This window comes from Trematomus bernacchii, unplaced genomic scaffold, assembly GCF_902827165.1.
Source record: "Trematomus bernacchii unplaced genomic scaffold, fTreBer1.1, whole genome shotgun sequence".
NCBI lineage: Eukaryota > Metazoa > Chordata > Actinopteri > Perciformes > Nototheniidae > Trematomus > Trematomus bernacchii.
In genome coordinates, this window is record NW_022987597.1 from 953,961 (window position 1) to 966,460 (window position 12,500).

Sequence of the window (12,500 nt, forward strand, 5' to 3'; positions counted from 1 at the left end):
CTGCTACTACTACTACACTACTTGCTACTCTACTCTACTACTACTACTACTACTACTACTACTACTGCTACTACTACTACTACTACTACTACTGTTTCTACTACTACTACTACTACTACTACTACTACTACTACTGCTACTACTACTACTGCTACTACTACTACTACTACTGCTGCTTGCCACTGCTACTACTACTACTACTTTCTACTACTACTGCTGCTTGCTACTGCTACTACTACTACTACTGCTACTACTACTACTACTACTACTAATATCACAGCCTCCAGCCCTGAGCATAATACACATTATATTACTAATAATAATGTTTTGAGCCCTTAAATATATTATAATGAAATGATTCTGGTGAAATAAACTCACCTGGCAGTCTCAGGTTGACGACTCGATCGAAGAGATTCTTCTCGGCCGTCACTCGGTTCAACACCTGGTTCAGCAGCTGCATACGGACAGGTGAGAGAAGGACAGGTGAGAGGAGGACAGGTGAATTAGAAATGCTAAAATGAGCTGAAATGAGATGAGGTCACGAGGTAACAGCAGGCCTATGAGAGAAAAGTGAATCTTCTTACAGATGCTTTTACACCTTGTGGTGCGTTTTACCTGAGTCCAGGTGTGTTTTACCTCTGAGTCCAGGTGTGTTTTACCTGAGTCCAGGTGTGTTTTACCTCTGAGTCCAGGTGTGTTTAATCTGAGTCCAGGTGTGTTTTATCTGAGTCCAGGTGTGTTTTACCTGAGTCCAGGTGTGTTTAACCTGAGTCCAGGTGTGTTTAACCTGAGTCCAGGTGTGTTTTACCTGAGTCCAGGTGTGTTTTAACCTGAGTCCAGGTGCGTTTAACCTGAGTCCAGGTGCGTTTTACCTGAGTCCAGGTGCGTTTGACCTGAGTCCAGGTGCGTTTTACCTGAGTCCAGGTGCGTTTAACCTGAGTCCAGGTGCGTTTTACCTGAGTCCAGGTGCGTTTTACCTGAGTCCAGGTGCGTTTTACCTGAGTCCACACCTGAGTCCAGGTGCGTTTTACCTGAGTCCACACCTGAGTCCAGGTGTGTTTTATCTGAGTCCAGGTGTGTTTTACCTGAGTCCAGGTGCGTTTAACCTGAGTCCAGGTGCGTTTGACCTGAGTCCAGGTGTGTTTACCTGAGTCCAGGTGCGTTTTAACCTGAGTCCAGGTGCGTTTTACCTGAGTCCAGGTGCGTTTTACCTGAGTCCACACCTGAGTCCAGGTGCGTTTTACCTGAGTCCACACCTGAGTCCAGGTGCGTTTTACCTGAGTCCACACCTGAGTCCAGGTGTGTTTTATCTGAGTCCAGGTGTGTTTTACCTGAGTCCAGGTGCGTTTAACCTGAGTCCAGGTGCGTTTGACCTGAGTCCAGGTGTGTTTTACCTGAGTCCAGGTGTGTTTGACCTGAGTCCAGGTGCGTTTTACCTGAGTCCAGGTGTGTTTAACCTGAGTCCAGGTGCGTTTACCTGAGTCCAGGTGTGTTTAACCTGAGTCCAGGTGCGTTTTACCTGAGTCCAGGTGTGTTTAACCTGAGTCCAGGTGCGTTTAACCTGAGTCCAGGTGTGTTTTATCTGAGTCCACACCTGTGTCCAGGTGTGTTTAACCTGAGTCCAGGTGTGCGTTTAACCTGAGTCCAGGTGCGTTTTACCTGAGTCCAGGTGTGTTTACCTGAGTCCAGGTGTGCGTTTACCTGAGTCCAGGTGTGTTTAACCTGAGTCCAGGTGGGTTTTATCTGAGTCAAGAGGCCTGTACTACGAATCCAGCTTAATAGCTTTAAACTCTGCACACGGAGCTCTGATTGGTCAGCAGGCGGTGAGCTCTGATTGGTCAGCAGGCGGTGCTTTCACTGAGTTGATCTCTTAGCCTGCAACCTAACCTGCTCCGGACCAGGTTAGCCGCTCAGCATCAGTTACCATGGAGATCTAGCCCGCTAAAAAGAGAACCAGCGTCGTAGGACCGGAAACCCAGAGTTTACCCTGAAGTTCGCTAAGAGAACATCCGGCTTCGTAGTACAGGCCTCTGGTGTGTTTACCTGAGCGAGTCTCCGCAGCAGCAGCTCTGCAGACGGTCGGGTCCAGTCCAGGAAGATCTCAGGAACCAGAGTCACTGTCATCTCCAGAACCCGGAGCAGACTGACGGACAGATCAAAGCACGTGGCACACACCTGCACACACACACTCACATCTTAATTAACATATTACGTTTTGGATGATAGTCACATGTCAGATTTCCCTGTAGCATTTAATTGGTTTGATCGTTAGTGATGTTATTGACCTTCAGCTGACGAGTGTCCACAAAGTTCCTCTCTGGACGCTCTGCAGCCTGCTGGATCTGAAACAGGAAGATACAGGTATTATAGATATGTGTTTACAGTCATAACAACAACAACAACAACAATAATAATAATAATGACAATAACACCCACCTCTTGGATCATGCCGATGAACTCGCTGAAGGCCCAGTTGAGCTGGTTCAAGACGCTGTTCAGGAACGAGGCGGCCATTTCTTTATCGACGCTCAGCAGCTCCGCCATGTGTCTCTGAAGCAGCAGCGAGGGGCACGGCTCTGCACCAATCAGAGGAGAGGGGGGAGAGGAGGACCAATCAGAGAGCAGGAGGAAAAGACAAGGTGAACAGCGAGTCCACAGAAGAAGAAGAAGTCGAAGTCCTGGGTTCATCACTGTCCCACTGATATTTATTTCGTTTTTACTTTATTATTTCCCCTCTAGAGAGGGACAGGAGAGGGACAAGAGAGGGACAGGAGAGGGACAGGAGAGGGACAGGAGAGGGACAAGAGAGGGACAAGAGAGGGACAGGAGAGGGACAAGAGAGGGACAGGAGAGGGACAAGAGAGGGACAGAGAGGGACAAGAGAGGGACAAGAGAGGGACAAGAGAGGGACAAGAGAGGGACAGGAGAGGGACAAGAGAGGGACAGGAGAGGGACAAGAGAGGGACAGGAGAGGGACAAGAGAGGGACAAGAGAGGGACAGGAGAGGGACAAGAGAGGGACAAGAGAGGGACAGGAGAGGGACAGGAGAGGGACAGGAGAGGGACAAGAGAGGGACAAGAGAGGGACAGGAGAGGGACAAGAGAGGGACAGAGAGGGACAAGAGAGGGACAGGAGAGGGACAAGAGAGGGACAAGAGAGGGACAAGAGAGGGACAAGAGAGGGACAAGAGAGGGACAAGAGAGGGACAGGAGAGGGACAAGAGAGGGACAGGAGAGGGACAAGAGAGGGACAGGAGAGGGACAAGAGAGGGACAAGAGAGGGACAAGAGAGGGACAAGAGAGGGACAGGAGAGGGACAAGAGAGGGACAGGAGAGGGACAAGAGAGGGACAGGAGAGGGACAAGAGAGGGACAAGAGAGGGACAAGAGAGGGACAGGAGAGGGACAAGAGAGGGACAAGAGAGGGACAAGAGAGGGACAAGAGAGGGACAGGAGAGGGACAAGAGAGGGACAGGAGAGGGACAAGAGAGGGACAAGAGAGGGACAAGAGAGGGACAAGAGAGGGACAAGAGAGGGACAAGAGAGGGACAAGAGAGGGACAGGAGAGGGACAAGAGAGGGACAAGAGAGGGACAGGAGAGGGACAAGAGAGGGACAAGAGAGGGACAAGAGAGGGACAGGAGAGGGACAAGAGAGGGACAAGAGAGGGACAGGAGAGGGACAAGAGAGGGACAGGAGAGGGACAGGAGAGGGACAAGAGAGGGACAGGAGAGGGACAGGAGAGGGACAGGAGAGGGACAGGAGAGGGACAGGAGAGGGACAAGAGAGGGACAAGAGAGGGACAAGAGATGGACAAGAGAGGGACAGGAGAGGGACAAGAGAGGGACATGAGAGGGATGAGAGAGGGACAGGAGAGGGACAAGAGAGGGACAAGAGAGGGACAAGAGAGGGACATGAGAGGGACGAGAGAGGGACAAGAGAGGGACCAGAGAGGGACCAGAGAGGGACAAGAGAGGGACAAGTGAGGGACAAGAGAGGGACAAGAGAGGGACAAGAGAGGGACAGGAGAGGGACAGGAGAGGGACAAGAGAGGGACAAGAGAGGGACAAGAGAGGGACAAGAGAGGGACAGGAGAGGGACAAGAGAGGGACAGGAGAGGGACAGAGAGGGACAGAGAGGGACAGGAGAGGGACAAGAGAGGGACAAGAGGGACAGAGAGGACAAGAGAGGGACAAGAGAAGGACAAGAGAGGGACAGGAGAGGAGGACAGGAGAGGGACAAGAGAGGGACAAGAGAGGGACGAGAGAGGGACAGGAGAGGGACAAGAGAGGGACAAGAGGAGAGGGACAAGGAGAGGGACAGGAGAGGGACAAGAGGAGGGACCAGAGAGGGACAGGAGAGGGACAGGAGAGGGACCAGAGAGGGACAAGAGAGGGACAAGAGAGGGACAAGAGAGGGACAAGAGAGGGACAAGAGAGGGACAAGAGAGGGACAGGAGAGGGACAAGAGAGGGACACGGATTAAAGGGGACAGAGGAAGAGCTGAGTGTTCATTAAATCCAGTGTTGTCAAGTAAATAAGTAGATTTACTCAAGTACAAGATCTGAGTACTTCTACTTTTACTCAAGTACAATATCTGAGTACTTCTACTTTTACTCAAGCACAAGATCTGAGTACTTCTACTTTTACTCAAGTACAATATCTGAGTACTTCTACTTTTACTCAAGTACAATATCTGAGTACTTCTACTTTTACTCAAGTACAAGATCTGAGTACTTCTACTTTTACTCAAGTACAAGATCTGAGTACTTCTACTTTCACTCAAGTACCAGATCTGAGTACTTCTACTTTTACTCAAGATCTGAGTACTTCTACTTTTACTCAAGATCTGAGTACTTCTACTTTTACTCAAGTACAAGATCTGAGTACTTCTACTTTTACTCAAGTACCAGATCTGAGTACTTCTACTTTTACTCAAGATCTGAGTACTTGTACTTTTACTCAAGATCTGAGTACTTGTACTTTTACTCAAGTACAAGATCTGAGTACTTCTACTTTTACTCAAGATCTGAGTACTTCTACTTTTACTCAAGTACAAGATCTGAGTACTTCTACTTGTTCTTTACAGAACCAGCCTGTATTTTAAACAAGTTCACTGAAGTATCTCTGTTTTTCTCAGAATTAATCAAAGTGAAATCCCTACCACTTATTACTTATAATGAATCGTCTGATTTCATTAAGCAGACGCACTTTGTTGAGAGTATAAACTCATACTTTGATATACAGTATAAGCAAATCAGAGCCTTCATGAGTCTGAGGGTCTTTGGGGTGGAGCCGGAGGAGGAGGAGCCGGAGGAGGAGGAGCAGGAGGAGCAGGAGGGAGGGCCATGGAAACTGAACTTACTTTGGAAACTAGCAACGGACAGATCTCCTGAGAGGCAGAGGAGAAGCAGAGCAACGATCATGCAGAGAGTCAGAGAGGGAGATGAAGAGGGAGCAGAGGACGATGACACGCCTCACAAAGGGCAATTATCATCTCAGTTAGAACACAGAGTGTTTCTGTGCTGGTCCCTGAAGGCAGCGTCTCCCTCGTCCAATGGGATTCCTCCATGTGGTTTTGGATAATTGCAAAGTAATCTTATGAGGCTGAGATTAAATATTCTTCTAGCTTCTAATAGATGTTGTGTCTGACTGAACTATCACACACACACACACACACACACACACACACACACACACACACACACACACACACACACACACACACACACACACCACACACACACACACACACACACACACACACACCACACACACCACACACACCACCACACACCACACACACACACCCACACACACCCACACCACACACACACACACACACACCCACCACACACACACACTACTTGTTAGACGCTTTTATCCAAAGCGACTTACATACTCAATACTGTGGTCAATCCCCACAGGAGCACTTTGGGGTGAAGTGTCTCAGGGACACAACGACATGCTGACTGCAGTGGGGTTTGAACCACTGCACCACACGCCTCCACACACACAGATAATTAAAGCCGTAAATCAAACAGAGATGCAGTTAAAATAAACCCTCTGTAGCCACGGCCTCAATTTATTTATGGAGATTCATGAAGGTAAACAGGAGGACCTACAGCGAGAAAACACACACACACACACACACACACACACACACACACACACACAACACACACACACACACACACACCCACACACACACACACACACCACACACACACACACACACACACACACACACACACGTACTCTGTAGGCTGGGCAGGTTGGCGTCCTCTGGTTTGGTCTTCAGAAGGTGAGGAAGACGAGTGTATCTGTAGCCGAAACCACAGCCCTGAAAAACAACCGCACACATAAAGTTTACTGTTGTTGTTGTGGTTGTTGTGGTTGTTGTTGTTGTAGTTGATTCAGGGTTATTATTTATTGATGCATCATTTTAAAATTCACTTTAATGTTGCAAATAGTGAAGGACGAGGCTTGTTTTTTCAAAATAAAAGCCCCAGATGGTAACTTTATCCGAAGTGTATATTAACAGGAAGTTAAGGATGAGGCGTGTTTTTCAAAATAAAAGCCCAATAAAGTAACGGTACACTAACAGGAAGCTAAGAACAAGGCTTGTTTTTCATAATAAAAGCCGAAGATAGTAAATGTTTTGTTACAAAAAGCTCGGGATAAGGCTTTTTTCAAAATAAAAGCACGATGAGCGTATGATGAGGCTAGTCTTTCAAAATAAAACCCTCACAGATTAACGGTATCCTTACAGGGAGTTCTAAACAAGGCTTGTTTTTCAAAATAAAAGCAACATAATAAATGTAACAGAAAGCTCAGGATAAGGCTTTTTTCAAAATAAAAGCCCTAGAAAGCTACTGTACACTAACAGGAAGCTTAAGATGAGGCTAGTTTTCTAAATAAAACCCTCACAGAGTAACGGTATCCTAACAGGGAGTTTTAGAGAAGGTTATTATTTCAAAATAAAAGCCCAAGAAAATAACAGTATACTAACAGGAAGCTAAGAACAAGGCTGGTTTTTCAAAATAAAAGCCACAGATAGTAAATGTTTTGTAATAAAGAGCTCAGGATAAGGCTTTTTTCAAAATAAAAGCCACAGATAGTGAATGTATTGTAACAAAAGATCAGGATCAGGATTTGCCTCCTGCTCTGAATATCATTTGTTTAGTGGGAATGCTGATACAGCATTCCCACTATATGTTATTCTACGGACAAAATTATTATTATTCCGCCGGAATTTTGCACCTCTTCTCCTCCTGCATTCAACATCGCAGAAACTCCGTTCAAACATCAAAGCGTTCAGCTCGGTCGGGAATCGATGGCTATCATTTGGATTATTCATAACTTTCATAATTCCAGAGATACATCCCATAATTCATCACATTTTTAACCATTGAAGTCAATGGAGAACATCTTCAGACTTGAACAATCTTCATGCGACTTCAACTGCTAACTGTTCATTCATACTTTCACTCAGAAACCTCATTCCAACTTTAAAATGTTGCACATCTTTCTGACATTATTCGTGTAACACAACTTTTAAATCTGATTCTTACTTTTAGAGATATTAAACATTGTTCAGACCTTGGTAAAGAGGCTTTCTTCAGATTGTAACATTAACTAGAGTGCGTGATGTCACAGCTAGAGGGTAGGAAATCTTGAAATTTGCCTTCATATTTTTTTTAAAAAACTGCCATAATTCCCACACCCTACATTCCTGAGACATAATTTTTCATGAGAAATGTAGGAAAACATCTCGTAGCTTGAAAAATGACAAATAATTAAACAAAATGCCTCTTGAGGGCATGAAGTGACAAAAACGTTCAACATGTCTCCATTAAAGCCCATTGTAATTTCAGGCTGATATTTCCTCACAGCAGCAGCCGCACACCTTTAGTTAAACTGCCAAAAAGGCCACATTATTAACCCGAAAGTACACAAAAATTACACTTCAAATACTCAACTTCCTTGACATGCTTCACGTTTTGAAATTTCACAGATATCTGTTATGGTTCTTCGACAAAACGTTCACATGTAAGAGGTTCATCTCTCATTCAGAACAATGCAAACCTTTGATCTCTACAGAGCTCGTTAGCTCAACTATAAACACCTGTGTAATGGGGGGAATCTCTCTCTCTCTCTCTCTCTCTCTCTCTCTCTCTCTCTCTCTCTCTCTCACTCTCTCACTCTCTCACTCTCTCTCACTCTCTCTCACTCTCTCTCACTCTCTCTCTCACCTCTCTCTCTCTCTCTCTCTCTCTCTCACTCTCACTCTCACTCTCACTCTCACTCTCTCTCTCTCTCACACTCTCACTCTCCCTCTCCCTCTCTCTCTCTCTCTCACTCACTCACTCAGTGTTCATGTATAATTTCAATCTAAATGCTTCACTTTCTTCTTACACATTACATTTCAGCATAGCAGTTTAGCGTCAGCTTTTCAGCATAAAGCATTCCCACTAGCAATTTCTTCAGGAATTGCATTCTCTAGTTATGTTTGCTATCCGTTCCTGTATTAAATAAACTGGAGCCCGAGTGGAGCTGGGGCTGATGGGAAATGTAGTTTCTGAGGTTGTCTCACCCTCCAGAGGCGCACCAGGATCCAGTTGGTCTGAGCCCAGGGCCGCTGCTCGTAGGGGGCGAGCAGGTTTCTCATCATCGCCACGCGCCTGCACAACACAATGTATTACATTATTATATTTAACAATTAATATGTTGTCTAGTGGGGTTAATTTTACAATTTGAACATGTGGTCTTCTGTACATCTATATTATTAAATCATTAGAAAGCTAGTAATTAATGTATAGATTATAGGGATGTGACGATACCAAAAACTCACGGGACGATATTTATCGCAATATTGAAAAATAAAGAAAATAATAAATCTGATTTGTACAGCAGGATACAGACTACAGCAGGATACAGACTACAGCAGGATACAGACTACAGCAGGATACAGACTACAGCAGGATACAGACTACAGCAGGATACAGACTACAGCAGGATACAGACTACAGCAGGACACAGACTACAGCAGGATACAGACTACAGCAGGACACAGACTACAGCAGGATACAGACTACAGCAGGACACAGACTACAGCAGGACACAGACTACAGCAGGATACAGACTACAGCAGGATACAGACTACAGCAGGATACAGACTACAGCAGGATACAAGACTACAGCAGGACACAGACTACAGCAGGATACAGACTACAGCAGGACACAGACTACAGCAGGATACAGACTACAGCAGGACACAGACTACAGCAGGACACAGACTACAGCAGGACACAGACTACAGCAGGATACAGACTACAGCAGGACACAGACTACAGCAGGACACAGACTACAGCAGGACACAGACTACAGCAGGATACAGACTACAGCAGGACACAGACTACAGCAGGATACAGACTACAGCAGGATACAGACTACAGCAGGATACAGCAGGATACAGACTACAGCAGGATACAGACTACAGCAGGATACAGACTACAGCAGGATACAGACTACAGCAGGATACAGACTACAGCAGGATACAGACTACAGCAGGACACAGACTACAGCAGGATACAGACTACAGTAGGATACAGACTACAGCAGGATACAGCAGGATACAGACTACAGCAGGATACAGCAGGATACAGACTACAGCAGGATACAGACTACAGCAGGATACAGACTACAGCAGGACACAGACTACAGCAGGACACAGACTACAGCAGGATACAGACTACAGCAGGACACAGACTACAGCAGGACACAGACTACAGCAGGACACAGACTACAGCAGGATACAGACTACAGCAGGATACAGACTACAGCAGGATACAGACTACAGCAGGATACAGACTACAGCAGGACACAGACTACAGCAGGATACAGACTACAGCAGGATACAGACTACAGCAGGATACAGACTACAGCAGGATACAGACTACAGCAGGATACAGACTACAGCAGGACACAGACTACAGCAGGACACAGACTACAGCAGGACACAGACTACAGCAGGATACAGACTACAGCAGGACACAGACTACAGCAGGATACAGACTACAGCAGGATACAGACTACAGCAGGATACAGACTACAGCAGGATACAGACTACAGCAGGATAGCAGGATAGTAGTATTTTAAAATGTCAAAGTGACAGTAACAGACTGGAACAAGAACAACTAGTGTTTTCTTACCTACTGACACTACCAAACAAAGCAGGCATTGTCTTTGTGCCACTGCACCTCACAAATAAACAAGGACATTTAATAATCAGACCCCGCAATCAAATAAATCTTCACTTTAGTTTTCCAAGAAGCTCAACTCAAACTCACTAAGTCACTCACTCAGCTTCATCAGACAGGTCTTTAGGAATATGAGCATGCCCACATTTCCAGGTAGAAGCTGGGATGTTTGGGCGTTTACAAAACCCCCTGCTGTGGAAAGGACTCTCTCTCTTGGTACTGATGGTGCTGGGACAGAGAGATATGCTTTGTCCATGGGTGCCAGCAGTGGGTCAAACTGTGCATTGTCTCTCCACCACTTCAAACACAATACAGGTGTTGCCAAGAAGGTGAGGCTCATTGACAGGGCGAGATATACTATACTGTTGGTACTTGTCAATGTCTCTAGGTATGTACATGTAGCCCTGTAAATACATGACACTAACAGGAAGCTAAGAACAAGGCTTGTTTTTCATAATAAAAGCCGAAGATAGTAAATGTTTTGTTACAAAAAGCTCGGGATAAGGCTTTTTTCAAAATAAAAGCAAGATGAGCGTATGATGAGGCTAGTCTTTCAAAATAAAACCCTCACAGATTAACGGTATCCTTACAGGGAGTTCTAAACAAGGCTTGTTTTTCAAAATAAAAGCAACATAATAAATGTAACAGAAAGCTCAGGATAAGGCTTTTTTCAAAATAAAAGCCCTAGAAAGCTACTGTACACTAACAGGAAGCTTAAGATGAGGCTAGTTTTCTAAATAAAACCCTCACAGAGTAACGGTATCCTAACAGGGAGTTTTAGAGAAGGTTATTATTTCAAAATAAAAGCCCAAGAAAATAACAGTATACTAACAGGAAGCTAAGAACAAGGCTGGTTTTTCAAAATAAAAGCCACAGATAGTAAATACGATGTCCTTTCGTGTTATCTGTTGTTCTATGTTCATGTTGTAACCTACTTGCTGCCATGTTGGACAGGTCTCTCTTGACGAGAGGTCAACGGGACCACCTGCTTCAATAAAGGTTTAAAGAAAAAGAATGAACCATGTAACATCGCGGTAGATTTTGTCAGTCTCACGACGGCATCGAGACATTTCTTTATCGCGATATTGGGTATATCGTTACATCCTAATAGATTATCTTAATGTTATAAAATAATAAAGTAATGGTACATTAAATCGTCATCGCCTCACGCCTGCAGGAAAACGTATCATATTACGTTTTCAATATATACAATTATTATATAGAATAATTATTCTATATATTATTCTATATATATATATATATATATATAAGTATTAAAATAATTAATATATCGTCTACTGTGGTTTATTTTACACTTTTAACATGTGGACTTCTTTTCATAAATATTATTAAATAATTAGAAAACTTAATAAAACAAAATATAAATTAAATATATTAATAATAATCAGAAGGATTTAGAAATGAATGTATTGATTACCTTAATGTTCATGAACATCTGTATTACTGGGAATAGTAGTAATCACTCACTGTTCCTCTGGGATTCGCTCCACCGCCCTGAGGGATTGTGGGTAACAGACGTAGCTCGCCAGCGCCTGCATCAGGGAGTCCTTGATATCTGCAAATATGAATATAAATGAATATTAAAACACAAACTAAAACCTTGTAAACGTCACACTGCTGTCACAGGAACGTGTTTACATAGATGAAGGTTATAGCACACAGCAGGACATGCACTCTGTGAAAAGAGACTGCAGGTAACAAATACTTATATTACTTAAAGGGGACCTATCATGCAAAATGCACTTGTGTACGTCTTTTCTACATGAATATGTGTCCCCGGTGTTCCAGGGAACTCACCAAGTGTCAGAAAACACAACCCTCTCTATTTTCCTCCATACCCAAATCTCTAAAAAAGGGGCTGCAACGGATCTGATAAAAACTGATCCAGATTTGAACACTGTCCTGACGTCAGGACGGTGGCGCTACGGCTATTGGGCCAACTCCACCAATCAGGAGGAGACAGCCACGGCCATTGCCGCTCGAAAGCGCTGGAGACGCTGTAGTACATATGCCAGGCCTGTAAGTGGCGCTGAAGTCTGCCACAAAAGCAGCGAAGAAGACTTCCCGCCCATAGTTACCATGGTTACCCTTCTGTTTATTCTCCGCTGTGGCTTTCTTTCTCCCTCCCCGAGGCAAGCGTTTGCTCCCGCTGCTTTAATTCAATGCAATCCCTCCCCGTCGAGGCAAGCACTGTAATTCTCTCCGGTTAGTCCACCAGCAG

General features: G+C 44.9%; 1 protein-coding gene across 1 annotated transcript in view; it reads right to left on the minus strand.

Annotated features, from left to right (window-relative positions):
- LOC117482497 (E3 ubiquitin-protein ligase RNF123) overlaps window positions 1-12,500 on the minus strand; it is a gene marked incomplete in the record, with an annotated part of 111,170 nt that overhangs the window by 59,902 nt on the left and 38,768 nt on the right. The window contains 7 exon segments of the mRNA XM_034130584.1: window positions 379-454; window positions 2,044-2,175; window positions 2,286-2,342; window positions 2,437-2,576; window positions 6,255-6,339; window positions 8,593-8,680; window positions 11,747-11,834. Coding sequence (XP_033986475.1) covers window positions 379-454; window positions 2,044-2,175; window positions 2,286-2,342; window positions 2,437-2,576; window positions 6,255-6,339; window positions 8,593-8,680; window positions 11,747-11,834 — 666 coding nt within the window.